The 17,275-nt window shown below is 38.8% G+C and overlaps 1 protein-coding gene across 6 annotated transcripts in view; it reads left to right on the top strand.

Annotated features, from left to right (window-relative positions):
* The window catches only part of plekhg5b (pleckstrin homology domain containing, family G (with RhoGef domain) member 5b), a 105,639-nt gene that overhangs the window by 63,423 nt on the left and 24,941 nt on the right, over nucleotides 1-17,275 (top strand). For all 6 annotated transcript variants that reach the window (XM_022677200.2, XM_022677194.2, XM_022677195.2 and 3 more), the window contains 6 exons: nucleotides 1,130-1,271; nucleotides 2,915-3,020; nucleotides 4,003-4,057; nucleotides 4,665-4,756; nucleotides 4,909-5,045; nucleotides 5,758-5,924. In XM_022677200.2, coding sequence (XP_022532921.2) covers nucleotides 1,130-1,271; nucleotides 2,915-3,020; nucleotides 4,003-4,057; nucleotides 4,665-4,756; nucleotides 4,909-5,045; nucleotides 5,758-5,924 — 699 coding nt within the window. The remainder of the gene's footprint in view (nucleotides 1-1,129; nucleotides 1,272-2,914; nucleotides 3,021-4,002; nucleotides 4,058-4,664; nucleotides 4,757-4,908; nucleotides 5,046-5,757; nucleotides 5,925-17,275) is intronic.

A 17,275-nucleotide genomic window follows, 5' to 3' on the forward strand; every position in this document is an offset into this window, starting at 1 on the left:
TTTAGAATTTAGGGAAAACATTTTTTTGGTTGCAAAGATTTCTAAGGTTTAGAGTTATCCTTAGAAACATCAGACAGATGTTTATATTTTATAATATGATGATAAATGTGTGTGAGGATGTATTACAGCACCATAATTAAAACTGATTCGTGCAAAAACATTAAACATTACTTTACCACCATCTAGCAACACAGATACCATAGCAACACCTTAGCAACCACCACGGCGGTACACAATGTATTACAGCACCATAAATAAAACTGACTTATGCAAAAATGTTACTTTTCCACCATGTAGCCATACCTTAGCAACCACCACAGATACCATAGCAACACTTTAGCAACCACCATGGCACATTATGTATTACAGCACCTTCATTTAAACTGATTTATGCAAAAACTTTACTTTGCCACCATCATCTAGCAACACCTTAGCAACCACCACGGATACCATAGCAACACCTTAGCAACCACCAAAAAAAAAAATTAAGAAAAATTGAATACGGTAAATTAATTTGGTGTGTATGTGTGAATGTGTGTGGTATGTATTTAAGTTCCCGTGTGTGTGTAAAATATATGTATGACTCGATTGGCACTCGGTCCTGAGTAAAATGCTGTAATGCCTGGTGCAGTCAGTCCTCCAGGTGGACGGTTGTTTCCGGTTGAGAGTACTCTGTACTCTATTGGCTGCCGCGTCTCACCAGTATGTGGATGAATGCTGAGTATGAATGGTTTTATGTAAAAAAAAAAAGTGTAACTTCTTTCATTTAATTGATTCACCAAACAACACCTTAGCAACCACCTAGCAACAACATAGCAACTGGAACCTTGTTTGTACAATTAAATATGTTTTTAAACTCCTGAAATGGACGGTGTATGGGTGGTACCACCATTGATCATGCTGCATTTCTCTACCTCAAGGGGGCGCTATATCCTCAAATGTTCAAATTATATAAAAACCAAGAAGCCTGGATTAGTTCTTCCCTCTTTTCGTTCTGTACTTATTCCGAACCATTAGCTGCACACTGCAGTGTCAACCCAAACCGTTAATTCTGTGTACTGTCACACCCTTTATATGTATGACTCAGTGTCCTCGCACTGTATAAAAACAAACACGTGTGTGTGTACAGGTGTGCCATCATCCTGACTGTCAGGACCTGAACAACAAAAGCCCTCTTCACCTGTGTGAGTCATGTGACTCTCGCTGCCACCTGGACGAGACGGACAACATGCATTTTGACCGGCACCCTCGCTTTGACCTGCAGCCACAAGGTAGGAGTACACACACACACACACACACACACACACAGTTTACACATACACACACACACACACAAGGGGACCGCTTGTGGGGGCTGTAATGCTACATCACAGCATTACAGTGCAAACAGCCAGCCATAAACACTCCACACCATAAACCATCATGTCCAAAGGAAATGTAATGAATATTGTAACTCCTTACTTTACTATGGAATTTCAGCATTTCCTGTAACGCCTGCTGCTAAAAATAAGCACATACTCAAGTTAAGTCAAGTCAAGTAGTTTTATTGTCAATACTGCTTGTGTACGGGGCATACAGAGGATTAAAATTACGTTTTTCTCTTTTTTCCCAAAGGTACAACAAGTACAGAAAATAAGATTATCCATATAAAAGAATGTGAGACACTAAATGCACCAGTATAAAAAGAACCCATATAATTATTAGTGCAAATATAGAGGTATGAAAGCTTAAGGCTAGTAAAATGTGCTGTTAAACCTCAAAAAATTTAAAGAAAACATAGTTCATATTCATATTCAGTTTTAGGAGTTCAGAAATCAATATTTGTTGGAATAACCCTGGTTCTTAATCACAGTTTTCAAATTTCAAGCATCTTGGCATCATGTTCTCCTCCACCAGTCTTACACACTGCTTTTGGATAACTTCATGCTGCTTTACTCCTGGTGCAAAAATTCAAGCAGTTCAGCTTGTTTTGATGGCTTGTGATCATATATCTTTTTCTTGATTATATTCCAGAGCTTTTCTATTTGGTGAAATCAAAGAAACTCATGAAAATTAAAATCATGAAAAATCATAGAAACATAAATAAATAGGGGTGCCCAAACTTTTTTTTTTTTCTCTCTCTATATATATGCAGCCTCTCTAAAGCGTGTGTTAGCTGTGAAGTGGAGTCACATCAGTAAGTAGAGAGGAATGTGTGCATACAGTTCTTTAATGTGCTGTTAAACCTCAAATAATGCAAAGAATACATAGTTCATATTCATATTCAGTTTTAGGAGTTCAGAAATCAATCTTTGTTTGAATAACCCTAATGGTTCTTAATCACAGTTTTCAATTTTCATGCATCTTGGCATCATGTTCTCCTCCTCCACCAGTTTTACACACTGCTTTTGGATAACTTTATGCTGCTTTACTCCTGGTGCAAAAATTCAAGCAGTTCAGTTTGGTGGTTTGATGGTTTGTGATCATCCATCTTCCTCTTGATTATATTCCATTAATCATAAAAATTAAAATAATAAAAAATCATGAAAATTAACAGGGGTGCCCAAACTCTCTCTCTCTCTCTCTCTCTCTATATATATATATATATATATATATATATATATATATATATATATATATATATATATATATATATGCAGCCTCTCTGAGGCGTGTGTTAGCTGTGAAGTGGAGTCACGTCAGTAAGTAGAGAGGAATGTGTGCTCATTAGATTAGCCTGAGTGAAGAGCAGCGCAGAGCGAGGATGATTAGTGCTGTCTGTGTTTAGGAAAAGGCTTTTGTCCTTTCAGTGAATCAGATTTAGGAGCGACCAGTGCCATGATGTTCTCACACTTACACACACACACACACTCACACACACACACTTTTCCACACACACACTCACACACTCTCAAACTGCTGTGCATTTCTTTAGGTTCCATCCTGGCGCGGAATGTGTCCACACGCTCCTGCCCCCCGCGCACCAGCCCCCCTTCAGACCCTGATGAGGAAGAGGGAGGAGGAGGGGGCACTGAGCGAGGGTCAGTCTGTCTTATTGTAACACTCAGTGCTTCTAAACGAATGTTTTTATTTATTTTTATACTGTAAAATGTATTTCTACTTTTATCTTATTTTCATCCCGATTTGGAAGCAAATTACGGTACCCCTCCCACTCAATAGTCCTCCTCTCAAACTAGGAGGGAGAAGACTCACACTTACAGTACCAGTCAAAAGTTTGGACACACCTTCTCATTCAATGGAACAGATACACATGAACCTATTGGCACCATGCCTAATGCCAGATGTGGATTAGAGGAGTATAAAGCCACCAAGTGTTGAGCTCAAATGCAGATAAATTGCAGTTAAAGCATTGATATAGTTACATTACTTTTAATACCCTTAATGTGGGCAGTGTGCCAAGTCCTGCTGGAAAATGAAATCTGCATCTCCATAGATGCAGTTTAAGTTTTTCTCAGCAGAGGGAAGCATGAAGTGCTGTAAGATTGTCTCTCCAAACCATCACTGATTGGAGGAAACTTCACACTAGACCTCGAGCAGTTTGGACTGTGTGTCTCTCCACTCTTCCTCCAGACTCTGATCCCTTAATTTACAAATGAAATGTAAAATTTACTGATGATCAGTGATGGTTTAGAGAGTCATGTCTGTCATCTGCTGGTGTTGATCCACTGTGTTTTATTATCAAGTCTAAAGTCAGTGCAGTTTTGTTTTCCCACAAAATCTTACAGCACTTCATGCTTCTTCCCTCTGCTGCTGACAACTTTTATGAAGATGCAGATTTCATTTTCCAGCAGGACTTGGCACACTGCCCACACTGCCAAAAGTACCAATTGGTCTTATATAATATTCTAATATAAAGGAGTTTCACATTGTGAACTGAATCACTGAAATAAAGTAACTTTTTCATGCTTGTAGATGCACCTGTAAGTTGTTTGGAAATACAGTATACAGTATCACATCATACATGTTATGTTAACATTTGTGTGTGTTTGTTTTGTTCTTCAGGGGACGTAAAGCAGGAGGGATGAAGCTGAGGCGGGACCGGAGGCGCTACACTGATGTGAGTGTTGTGGTTCTCCTTGCATATGGCAGCCTGAACGTTCTAAATTCAGAAATGATTAGAGCAAAGCCACAGATCGAGGTCAGAAAGGGTAAAACCTCATCAAATAGCAATCTCTGTTGATGAGATGGGAATAAAGAAGCGGAAGTGCTGCTGTTATAATCACATACCTGCATGGATTACATATATTTTATTGTTTATTCAGTAACATTCTGAAAGAATTAGAATTAGTTCATTTAAATGTTAGGAATAACTCACAGTACTGTACCATCATGCTGTTCCTCTTCTGCCTCCCGCTATCATTTTTTATTTTATAAAATTCTTTTAGGTATCTGTTTTTAATCGGTGATGCAGTCGTGTTTGTAGGTTTCTTGCTGCTTCTTTTTTCCAGTCGAGCATCAAGAGCACCATCACTGTACAGGAAATGACATCACCCACTGACTCATCCTCCCCTGAGCTCAGGATGTGGGAGATCGAGTGTGTCTTCAGAGAGTTTAATTAGGATCCTCCTGCTACTCGACCTGCACTGAGCCGTAAATCTCGCTCTAACTGGTAGCGCTCCTCCTCTCCCTCCTTTAACTCGTGTTGTAAATGTCGCCCCCTGCAGGACCCAAGCAAGGAGTGCTTCACCCTCAAGTTTGACCTGAACGTGAATATAGACACAGAGATTGTTCCAGCGGTGAAGAAGAAGACGCTGAGGTGAGTCAGGAGGGGGGGGGGGGGGGTTCTCGTAAACTCTGCGTTTAGCAGAGGACCCGTTACTTCCTGATCAGGAAGAAAAGGCTCGCCAGTTTATGAATTACATGGAAGAGGCTGACTCTGTTCCGTCTATCTTTATAACTCTAAACCAGAGAGGTACTGGGACCAGTGTTTGAGCGGAAAGGCATCGAGTTATCCCGAGTAGACCTGTTCCTGGACCAGTCCAACACTCCTCTCTCGCTCCAATTTGAGGCCTACCCCTTCGGAGGGCACTACATCAAAGTCAAAGGTAAGAATGACTGGTAATTTGGTTTGGTTTTATTGATTTTAGGCAGTAATTCAGTTGAAAATGACATTATTAAACATGAATACATTTTACTGCTTAAAAACTAGTATCAATTAATAATTGGTTGAAACATTTTGTCGTAAGGACTGTTAATTAATGACTCTTATAGTAAAGTGTAAAGTGTGAACTGTTATTATTTAGCATCTTCATTATTATTATTGTTATAATTAATTAATTATTTAATTAATGCAATAACACTTTTTTATTAATATCATGTCTATTAGGCTTTATAAATAATATAGTACTCATAACACGTTATAATGCATATGTTCATTCATAGAGCATTATAATCATGGCTATAAATATTTAAAAAAAAATGCATAACACGATATAGCTCTGTTCATTACGCATTATGAATTGTGATTATAATGCCTCATAAGCTAAATATTTATATTTAACATAGGTATAATTTATGAGTGGTTTAATGATGATGCATTATGATCACAGTTCTTAATGCATATTAAATGTGTCTATAATGTGTTATAATTTTTTTTAAATATTTATAATCATGTTTATAATGCCCTATAAATGCATGATAATGTGTTATGAGTATGGTTATAGAGTCTAATAGAGATGACATTCATAAGTGTTACCAATAATGCATTTATTTATTTAATAAATCTCTCTCACACTCTCTCTCTCTCTCTCTCTGTAGCTCGTCCGGGTGATGAGCTGAAGGTGGAGCAGGGAGTGAAGGACCTGCGCTCTCTCAGTCTTCCCAATATGAAGAATTCGAGCGGGGGCAGCCCGTACATCCTCGCCCCCACCAACGAGAAGGTGGAGCACACTTCCCTGACCCAGCGAGAGAGCGTGGACATACTGGTCAGTAACAGCAGCCTTCTCTTCTCTCTTCTCTCTCTCTTTCTCCTGCAGTCTGATCACTGTCTGATCTCTCTCTTTCCGTGTGTCAGATCTGCAGCGTGTCTGATTACCACAACCTGTAACTTCCCTGAGTTTAGAAACGAACAGAAAACCCACTGACTCAGAGAACACTCACACTTACAGACACTGTGTATTGCTTCAGATGCGGCCCAATCCCATCTCACCTATTGCCCCCATCACTTAGCTCTATATGTGCACATCACATTAAGAGAGCAGGGAGTTCTGATTATTGTTGGGATGGTGAGGGAGGTTAGGGTAGAGCTGGGCGATATGGCCCAAAAAAAAATCTTAGATTAAAAAAAAAAAAAAAAAAAAAAAAAAAAAAAAAAAAAAAAAAAAATCAGATATTCGTTTTTTTCCCCTACTAAAATCTCCTAAAAGTCCCTAGAAGTCGCTAAATGACGTTATTGCCTAATTTGCATAATGCATGTTTTTGAAGCTGTAAAGGATTAACATTGTGAGAGAGAGAAAAAAGGGAGTAAAAACACTCAATATGTTTTTACGTAAATATTTTTACGTAAAAATACACGGGAGAGAGGCAGGGGGGGCTAAGCTCAGGGGAGAGAAAATCGATTTTCATAAAAACACATCGTCCTTAACTGTAAATTCGAATTAATCGATAAAATCGATTAATCGCCTAGCTCTAGGTTAGGGTAAGTAAGTGTTGGAGCTACGTGACCCTTTAAACTTAAATTTTACAGAGGAACACTCCAAACAGAGGACTATGGGAATCACTGGCAAGATGGCATTGGCACAAACACCCAAAGAAATCCTACAGAATTTCAGTATTTTTCTTGTTAAAAAATAAAATAATATAGACAGACAGACAGACAGATAGATAGATACTTATTCATACTTATTTATCCCAGTTATTTATTCTCAGTTACTCACTCACTGTGCTCACTGGCTGGTTAGTGATGTCCTGTTTTTGGTGGCTCTTGTGGTTTTTCTGTTTAAAACCCGAGCGCTGGTTAGATCCTGGTAAATGTATGATCACATCACCTTGGTCAACCACTGCTACCTTCTTCCTCTTTTAGCAGGAAGTGCTTATTGTAGTAGAGAGATCACTGATGCAGCAGTATATGAACGGTATATGCTACATACATTGCTTTTTTTATATAAACTAGTGCATCTAAAAATATCATTGAAAAGTTAATTTATTCCAGTAATTCCGTTCAAAATGTGAAACCTATGTATTATATAGATGTATTAAACACTGTTGATTATTATGGCTTACTGCCAATGAAAACCCCAATTTTTTTTGTCTTAGAAAATTTTTATATTATATAAGATCAGTTGGTACCTTTGGCAGTGTGGGCAGTGTTCCAGGTCCTGCTGGAAAATGAAATCCAAGGAAATCACTGCACTGTCTTTGGACTTGATAATAAAACACAGTGGATCAACACCAGCAGATGATGGACATGTCTCTCCAAACCAAACCATCACTAATTGGTGGAAACTTCACACTAGACCTCAAGCAGCTTGGACTGTGTGTCTCTCCACTCTTCCTCCAGACTCTGCTCCCTTGATTTACAAATAAAATGCTAAACTTACTCAACATTTGACTGATGACTGTTGTCTAGGTTATATTCAGTTAGTTGTGCACCTTTGTTTTCTGTTGCTAAGATGCTAAGTTGCTAAGCAATACTCCAGGAAATTTACCTGAACACACTTCACTTCCAGACCACAACGCACATCGGTGATATGCGATAGATATATTCACAAGCACTGTTGCTTTGTAAAAGAATCAGGTGCAAGGTGTGAAAATAGATTGTTAACAGGGTTTAAGATAGCAATGAGCATCGCAACGTGCCTTGCACAGACTGTAAGATAGAGCCTTAGATTTTGGCCTGCAGTGCACATGCTCATCACCACTCCACCAAGTAGAATTTCTTCCCAGGCAAGCCGAGGCCCATTGGATCCGCTTGTGCAAACATGGCTTTGTTGGCATCAGATCCGCAGGCAAGTCGGAGTGTGCTGTGAGCTTCACACTCGCTGCAGCTCTAAAGCTCTTACTGTTTGTTCAAGACTTTATTGTTGAGCTTAGTAATAAAACCTTAAGAACAGAGAGCGGTCAGGTGGACCCCGGCTCTGTGCTCGTTCTGCCGGCGCTGCATGAAGCTGCTGCGTTCTCGGCACGGTTACGTAACCAACGCAGACGAGTCCGCACGTGTCTCACCCATAATACACTCTTCTTACCACTCTAATTCTGATTTAAATACTCCAGCAGAAGAGATTTCAGCTCTCAAATCTACCATAAGGCTTGTCTTTATGAAAAAGCAGCACTTTTTTTGAGCGCTTTATCCCTGTTGTTGTTGAGCCAAACTGTCTGGATTTCTTGGAAAGTCATAATAATAAACGAGGAGCAGTTGGCCCTCCATAAAAGGAGAAGCTCTGCCTTAATGCAGAGTGAGAACAGAGTATCTGTGGAGTCGAGTCGGGCCTCTGCGTACAAAGAAAAAACTCATTATTATTAATATTATAATTATTATTTTTATTATTATGAGTATGGGACTTTGATGATGAACGAAAAAATAAAACTTGACCATCCCTGCAATGTCTGGTATGTTGTTGGGATGTAATTTAAATAGAAAAAAAAAACTTTACATTTTAAATGTATTTAGTAATTGAATTAAAATAACAAAGCAATGTTCTTAAAAAGCACTTTATTATTGACATTAACCTGCATTACAACATAATCTTCCATATCAATTAATTAAACAATTAAACAGTTAATCAACCATAATCAACTGTAATATATTTAATTATATATATATATAGATAATAAAAATCAAAGATAGACAGACAGACAGATAGACAGATAGATAGATAGATAGATAGATACTTTATTTATCCCGAAGGAAATTTAGGCATCCAGCAGCAACAACACAATACAATAAGAAACATCTTCGAACATAAATTAAAAAACAGTAGAATAAAAAAAATATAAGGCTATAAAAAATATAAATAAAAAAAATAAAAAAATAAAGTGTTCTAAATCACAAAGAACTAGTTAACATGAGCGTGTATTACTTTTCCTCATTTGTTCCGTGGTGCTGACATGCCTAGATAGATAGATAGATAGATAGATAGATAGATAGATAGATAGATAGATAGATAGATAGATAGATAGATAGATAGATAGATAGATAGATAGAGAGAGAGAGAGATAGAGAGAGAGAGAGAGAGAGAGAGAGAGAGAGATAGATCTGAAGCAAATTTAGTAGGGTATGAAAGGGTTAAATTGTGCAAAAATGGTGCCAAAAGTCTGCAGCATTTAAGGTGGATCGGAAAAATAAAACAAAATAAAAGAGCATCAACAGATACATAAATAAAACAAAGTAACACCTAAGAATTAAAAAACAAGTATCAATGAACAGTAAAGGTAAAAAAAAAGAATATAGAATATTCTAAAGAATATAGATAAAGAATAAAAACAGCTCAAACCGCATCACATCTGCAGAAGGTGAAGTTCTCGGTTTGTCCACTAGTCTGTGCTAAATGGTCTCATTTTGAACATTTAGAGCAGAGGCACTCACACCCTCTCTCTCTCTCTCTCTCTCTCTCTCGTATATATATATACATATTTAGTAGTGTGCAAATGTTTTAGGCACATAGATAGATTACTCACCAATAAGAGAGTTTGTGCCTTAAAATAAAACCACACACATTATTTGAACAGATGCAAATAAAACAAACAAATTCCTAATGTTATAAAGGCAGTTCATATCCCGTGAGCTTTTGGTGCTTCCAGATTTCTTCTAGGACTGTGTATTGGCACCAACCTGGTGATACGATACGTATCACGATACAGGGCTCACGATGCGATATATCACGATATATACGATAAAAAAAAATAAACTCATACAATCTAATTTAATCTAAGTGGAAAAAGTTTAATTTGCAAACAATCAGAACCGTGGGAGCTCCATTAGACTTAATAACAGGTCCTGTAGCATCCAATATCATGCCACTTTTTTCAACAGTTTTAAACACTCTGCCTTCTTCATTGTGGAAGCCAAAATGAGCCCATTTTGCCAGGTGAATAAACAACACAAACGTAACTACTGTCTGCCATCTAGCTGCCGGGAGTTTTATAAAAACACACTTCATAAAAAAAAAACGATACAACGTTTTTGAGAATCGATACAGTATCGTGAAATGTAATATCGCGATATTCAAGTGTATCAATATTTTCATACACCCCTAATTTCTTCTGGACTTAAAAACGCCCAGCCAGCACCCCAGTGGATGAGTTAAATAATGAAAAGTATTAATAATACTGAACTCCATGAGGAGAACTTCAGAGGTGGTTTAATGAGCACAGTGATGCAGTGATGTAAAATCCCATTTTCTATTTATTTTTTTGTTATGTAAATTATATTGTTATTGTGGCCAACATATCGTGATATCATATCATATAATAATAATATCATATCAAAAGATGATCTGTAATTCCTGCCCTTACACAGTATTGTATATTAAGGATATATATATTATTATATAATTGAGAGTTTGTGGCTGGAGTTTCCTGCAGCACCTCTGTCTCGTGGACCGTATTTCTTCCTCCCACTGATTTAGAATCTGGGTCATAACCTACAACACTGACCTGATGTGACCTGAAATGACCTGAAGTGACCTGAGGTGAACTGCCCTACGCTTGTCCTGAATCTGACCTCAGTTCTATAACTGCTAACAGTAGTCATTTTATGTAATGGTCTCTCTATCTCTCTCTCTCTCTCTCTCTCTGCTGTCTCTCGCGCAGCGGCCGGTTTGCATTCGCGCATTTGCCTGTCGACAGAACACTGAGCATTTGCATTACAGCAGCCCGTGCCAAAATTCCAGCATTCCACCTCCCCTCCACCTTCTTTTCCCTGGAAGAGATTTCACTTTGTTCCTTGATGCTATTCTGAATATAATTCCTCCACTGTATGCAAATGGATTTATGTCACAGATGTTTGTCTGAGGAAAGGTATCTGGCCCAGTTTCCATGTGCCCTCTCTGTGCCACATTGTGCTTTTATAGATAATATACAATAATACCTTTTTTTATTTTTAGAAAAAAAATCTTTGCCTCAGTCAGTGCAGATAGCATTATTGTTTATTTTATTTAAACATCAAAAATTCAGCAATCAAGATCAGTATTTAAAGGTATATGCAGTTACACACTGATATCACTGATATCTCACACTTTTTTTTTTTAAATCACATTCTTATACTCGATATTTAATGCAGTAATTACTGCTGTATTTTTGGTAAAAGTTTTATTGGTAACACTTTATGGTAAGACATTGTTTGGACCGCCTTGTATGTGATAGGTCAAAAAGAAAAGCTGGAAAAAGAAAATTGGGTTAGAATGTCGCTTCACCGCGTCATAATTAATTTGCATAAAGTTGAGAAAATTTCAACTTCGTGACGCTTGTCGCTTTGAAATAATGTGTTTCTTTTTTTTCTTTTTTTGGCCAACCTTTGGGTCCCAAGCATAGACTTTGTATAGCTGGACAGATATACTGTAATTCTACCTCCATTATTGAAATGCAGCAGCTTTAGTGTATCCTCTGCTTATATTGTTACATTTTTATATCCCCACATAATTTTAATCGTTTTTAAAACGTTATTAAGCTCTATTTAAAAAGGTGTGGTTATTGTAAAAGGGCTGGTTATGGGCGGGACCAATAACAGACCGTCAGCTCCGCTCTGCAGCCTGTGACCTCGAGGCAGCCCTCAGGGGCGGAGTTATTTAAATGAGTAGGCTGTCTCTCCACAGTCTTTCTCCCTCCTCTGGTCTCTACTGCACTCTACAGACTCGGGTTTCAGGATCGCCACCATGGCGAAAGATTTTGGCTTCATTTTCATTGAATGAATGGGAACCGAGACACAGCGTCCATCTTTTTTTTTTTTTTTTACAGTCTCTGTCCCCAAGCAATTGCGTGGTTTGTGTGGTGGTGAAATCTGCCCCTGGGTATAAACCCAACGGTTCAGTGCATTTTCAGAACAGTTGGTGAAAAACTGAGGCTGGGCATTCTAAGCTAAGCTAAGCTTTCCTTTATTAATTTTATAATAATAAATCTTCATTTTATCATTCTGTTCTCTATCTTGTGCTTGACTCAGGGTTTCTCTGCTATCAGCTTTGACTCTGATGGCATGTGCCACTTAAGATGTGTGGTTCTGCAGTAGTATCTCTAAGGCTGGCACTGTGTGTAACCTCACCTGATACCCACCGCTGGAATTCGCCCACACTCTTCCAGTGATTCCGGTGGAATGTTTATGAGGGCCATTAGCGTTGGGTGACAGCGGTTGACCCCGCTGCGCCGTGCCCCAATCACTAAAACCTGACCTTTAGAACAAACCCGCCACCCCGCAGTGCTCCGGGGGCTCCGGAGCTCCTCTTTGAGCTGCGATTTCCCGTACCCACACTGCACCGCTCCTGCACTGATGACCTTTTGAGCATCATCGTTTGATGTGCACTTTTATTTTTCCGCCCCTCTGAGCACCCAAAGGACAAGTGTCCCACAAGAGACGCTTTTCTCCTGAAATTCGTGTTTGTGTCCGATGTCTCTTTGCCTCAATGTCCTCTTTGATCCTGCCAGCTTTGCTTTGACTCCATCATGTCCTGAAGGCCTGAAGCCTGATCTGTAGTCGGCGACCTTCAGCGTTACATTACGTCCTTCCTGATAGACACTGACGAAGAGATTCTCTCGAATTCTTTTGTGAAAGATCTTCTTCTTTTAATAGATTTAAATAGATGGATCAGAATTTGAAGCCTCTTGTGTGTGACATTCATTACTGCGGTTTTTACCTAGAAGACACCTGATCAGTGCTGAAAAGATAAGTAATGAAAAGTGTCTGAAGTTCCATAGAAATGAATGTGATTCATCTCATTCCAGTCGGTCTTAAACATGGTATAGTGTTTAGGTGTTTTCCCACCTGCTTATATTTTGTTTTCTGCTTCCTTTTCTTGTCTTTTTTAGGACAAATATGCATTAGTATGAAACTGAAACTGAGTTTTCTGCCACATCAAGATCTGAAAAAATGATTTATACTGTACGTATGATCAGGAGATCTCTTGCAGCTTGCCATCAGCTGCCAGAGCCCTGAGAGAGAGAGCACAATTGGCCTTGTTCTCTCTGGGTGGGTAGAATGGTGCTTTTTTTCCTCTTCATCACTCCTTGGGTGATGTTAATCAGCACAATGTGTGAAAATTGGGAGAAAAAAAAGTGAAAGAAATTTTGAAAAAATAAAAATGGTGTAAATTTCAACCTAGTGTTCCTGTTCACCTTGTTAATAGTGGTTTTAATCTTCCGGTGAAGCCTCTGTACTCCTGCCCTCTGGAGGTTGTTGCTAATGTCAATTGCTATCAGTTGTTTTTAGTTTTTTTCTTTACAGAACTGTACAGAAATGTTTCTGTCACCAACTGCTGTGGTTTTTCTTGATCTATCTGTTCGTCATCTGTTACTTAGTACACCAGTGATGACTTTCTTCTTCAGGACTTTCCATCAGTTGTTCTGGCTATGGATAATATTTGTGCTCTAATGGTTCTGATTGATTTTCCATCTTTTCTTCACAGCTTCACAGTTGCTTTCACAGCTCTCTAGTGTATCAGATCCAGATGTAAATACCTGGAAATAGTAGCTGAAATGTTGATATTTTTTCTTATATTAATCAAATTAATGTCAAATTCAAATGTTTTTGGTCAACAGCAGAAATAATGGCTTTGACCTCATTGTTTCAGTACTTTTGGAGGGCACTGTATGTCTGAATACCCCAGCAAGTATCTTCGTCATCTTGAAAGCCGCCATATTCCTTTTCTAAAATAAAAAAGGATCCTACAACTTTTGATTCATTCTGTATTTACTGTATATCTACAGATCCTGACAAGTTATCAAAGCCATTGGCTTATTGTGATTGGCTAATATTGCCAGAGGCCAGGTCTGGCCACCTGTATGATAGACAGACAGATACATAGATAGATATATAGATAGATAGATATGACTGTTACGCAAGTGCAGGAGTAATCGGATCACAGGCTGTAGCGAGCCCTTGGGCAAATAAACCACATGACGCAGGTCACGGGGAAGCAAGGCACAGTCGTGATTCAGGAAAACGCACGAGTCCTTCATCTGGACATCTTCCTCCTCAGGCTAGTGACCCAGTAATAACCCTGACAGCAGTTCCATCAGAACACCTCGACCAGCTAGCCCTAGCAGAGCAGCGCTCATCAGAAAAAGACATTAACCCGCAGTATCTGTAATAACGGATGTATTATGAACAGGCATCCGTCACTAAAGATTTCTCTTTGGCGTCTGTAATAACATCTGTTCCTTAACTTGGTGCAGCTGGGATATCAGAGGAAGATCAGAGGCTACAGAGGCTGTCAAAAGCTCAACTTTAAAGCAGGGAGCACCGAACGATCAAATGTTCAAATGTTACTCCGTCAGAGGAACATCAAAGCTTTGGAAGTGATGGCCGTGCCATGTGGTTGGTGCTGGTTGGAGCAGGAAATGGGCTTCTTCCTTATGCCGTTGGAACACAAACGCTGAAGGATTGTTGTTAATCTCGTTTTAGATCGTTCAGCTTTGTTAAAACGTAGGTAGATGTTTTCCATTTAGAATAAAAAATAAACTGTATATACTTCTTATAATTGACTGGCAACATCTTCCATTAGTGTTGGTCTGGACAGGTTGGCAATCATTAACTCTAGAGAAGACAAAGAGATGGCATTAGTTCTGATTGGATTGGAGTGGCGCCCCAACAACAGCCTATTTAAAAAAAAAAAAAAAGGAGAGCCAGAAGGTAACATAGACACAAACCCATCCTGAAACAATGGCATAGTAGCTGTGAAAGGTGCTACAAACCTCAAACCATGGTCTGGACTAGAGGAACAAAATTTAACCCAATCCAAAGAGGTGGTCTCTGTCCAACAGATCATTAAAAACTGTGTTCCAGCTTCACCTTTATCTATCTATCGCCGATCCCTCAGACAGTACAGCATAAAAAAACATCGTCAGACACAACAATATAGAGTTACATTCACAAATACCACTTAAAATTTTACTGGACAAAATAGAATAGCAGAATGAACTTATACGGCATGAAATTTTGCCCTCTGGGCTCTGAGGCATCTAGGTTGGACCATCACACAGTAGAACCATGGACTCAAAGGACTCAAGTGAGCTATGGACCAAAGACAAAAAAAAAGACTGTCCGGATTGTTATTAGCATCCAATTCATAAGTCAGTGCCTGTCATGGTTTGGGGACTGTTTTTAGTGTAAAACACATTTTTGATGGTTCAAACCAACCAGACCTAAACAATAGAAGACGAAAAAGAACTGTCCCCTCTTTAGCAGTATAGCTACAGTACAATGGATTACGCTGGTGATTCCTGTATCTACTGTTACTGTAGATTAATCCTAATATATAAACAGGAATATAAATAAAAGGAATAGTCTGATTTTGGCAGGGAGTCAGTATTTGACACAACACCTCCAAAGGCAACTCAACGAATTGTTTGCTTCATGCTGCTCTTCAGCGCACACCCTTCTGCAAACTAGTCAATGTCAATTATAGAGGTGAGGACAGTTCACACAGTAACAAATATATTTACTTCCAGATCTAGTAAGACCTAATCTACTGTATATAAGTAGACCTTGACTTAGTAGGATTAGTAATGCTAGACTTAAGTGTAGGGTTATTCGTGTGTTTTATTGCCTGCTGTACAGAATTCAATGTTTTGCCTGTATTTGAATCTATAGGCTGAATTTTAAGTAGCCTCCTCATGATGTGTGACGATGCCCTTTTGGATGAAAGAAAAGCAGTCAATGGAAGTTATCATTTATTTACACTGTTATAGTTCCCTACACTGCTTTTATGTGCTCTCTCCAGCCCCCCCCTCCCCCGTGCCGCCCGGCTGATTGATGTCGTGATTTGCACTGAAGCTAACCTGATTATTATGCAATTAGTTTCAGGCTATCAACACCCTGTGTGTTAAAGACACTGTAGAATAGTGAATGAATACACAAGGCACTGATCTCCTTTTTTAGTTTCCTCTGCTGATAAGGCTCTGGTTTGTGATAAAGGATGCTTTATGTTTATGTGATACAACCCCAAAATCAGAAATCAGGAGTACTCCTCCACCAGTCTTACACACTGCTTTTGGATAACTTTATGCTGCTTTACTCCTGGGGCACAAATTCAAGCAGTTCAGTTTGGTGGTTTGATGGCTTGTGATCATCCATCTTCCTCTTGATTATATTCCAGAGGTACTGAATAAAAAATGCAAATTAAAAAACATAATTTTTTACTTTTATTTAATTGCAGAGATATTCTCTACAATACAGAGTTACTATATTCACTAATACCACTTAAAACTTTACTACTGTACACAACACAAGCCTTATGTTCACCAGGACCAGAAGATTTTGCTATTTATAGGTTTATGTTTGAGTAAAATGAACATTGTTGTTTTATTCTATAAACTACAGACAACATTTCTCACAAATTCCAAATAACAATATTGTCATTTAGAGCATTAATTTGCAGAAAATGAGAAATGGCTGAAATAACAAAAAAGATGCAGAGCTTTCAGACCTCAAATAATGCATCTTGGCATAATGTTCTCCTCCACCAGTCTTACACACTGCTTTTGGATAACTTTTATGCTGCTTTACTCCTGGTGCAAAAATGAATTCAAGCATTTCCGTTTGGTGGTTTGATGGCTTGTGATCATCCATCTTCCTCTTGATTATATTCCAGAGGTTTTTGAATTTGGTAAAATCAAAGAAACTCGTAATTTAAAATTTTTATTTTTATCTTAATTTTATAACCATACGTTAGCATGCACTGCAGTAGCAGACCAGACAGAAGCATTTCTCCAGGAGGACGCTTCTCCTCGGGGGCTCGTTTGGGATGTAATTAGTTGTTTGGATGTGACTAATGCATTTGATGAGCAATTATGTGCGGGGTCTGTTGTTTCTCAGCCCTGAGAGATGAGGAGCTATCAGCTTTCCTCATGGGACTGTCCCTCATATCTGTGTGTGTGTGTGTGATAATGTGTGTGTGGGCTGAGGTGTGGAGAGTGCTTGGAAGTGGGAGGAGTGTTTAGCGGTCTCAGAGCTCTATAATGTTATCAGCGGCGCTCTCTGATTCAGAGAGGAGCTGAGGAGCAGCAGAGGCACAGCACATCTTTACCGGAGCTGATTGGCTGATTAGTTGGCTGGTTGGTTGGTCCATTGGTTCTGGTCTTGATGGGATGCTGAACTGCTGAACTACTTGACTTGGAGCTTGTTTAGAGT

Source organism: Astyanax mexicanus, chromosome 13, assembly GCF_023375975.1.
Source record: "Astyanax mexicanus isolate ESR-SI-001 chromosome 13, AstMex3_surface, whole genome shotgun sequence".
NCBI lineage: Eukaryota > Metazoa > Chordata > Actinopteri > Characiformes > Acestrorhamphidae > Astyanax > Astyanax mexicanus.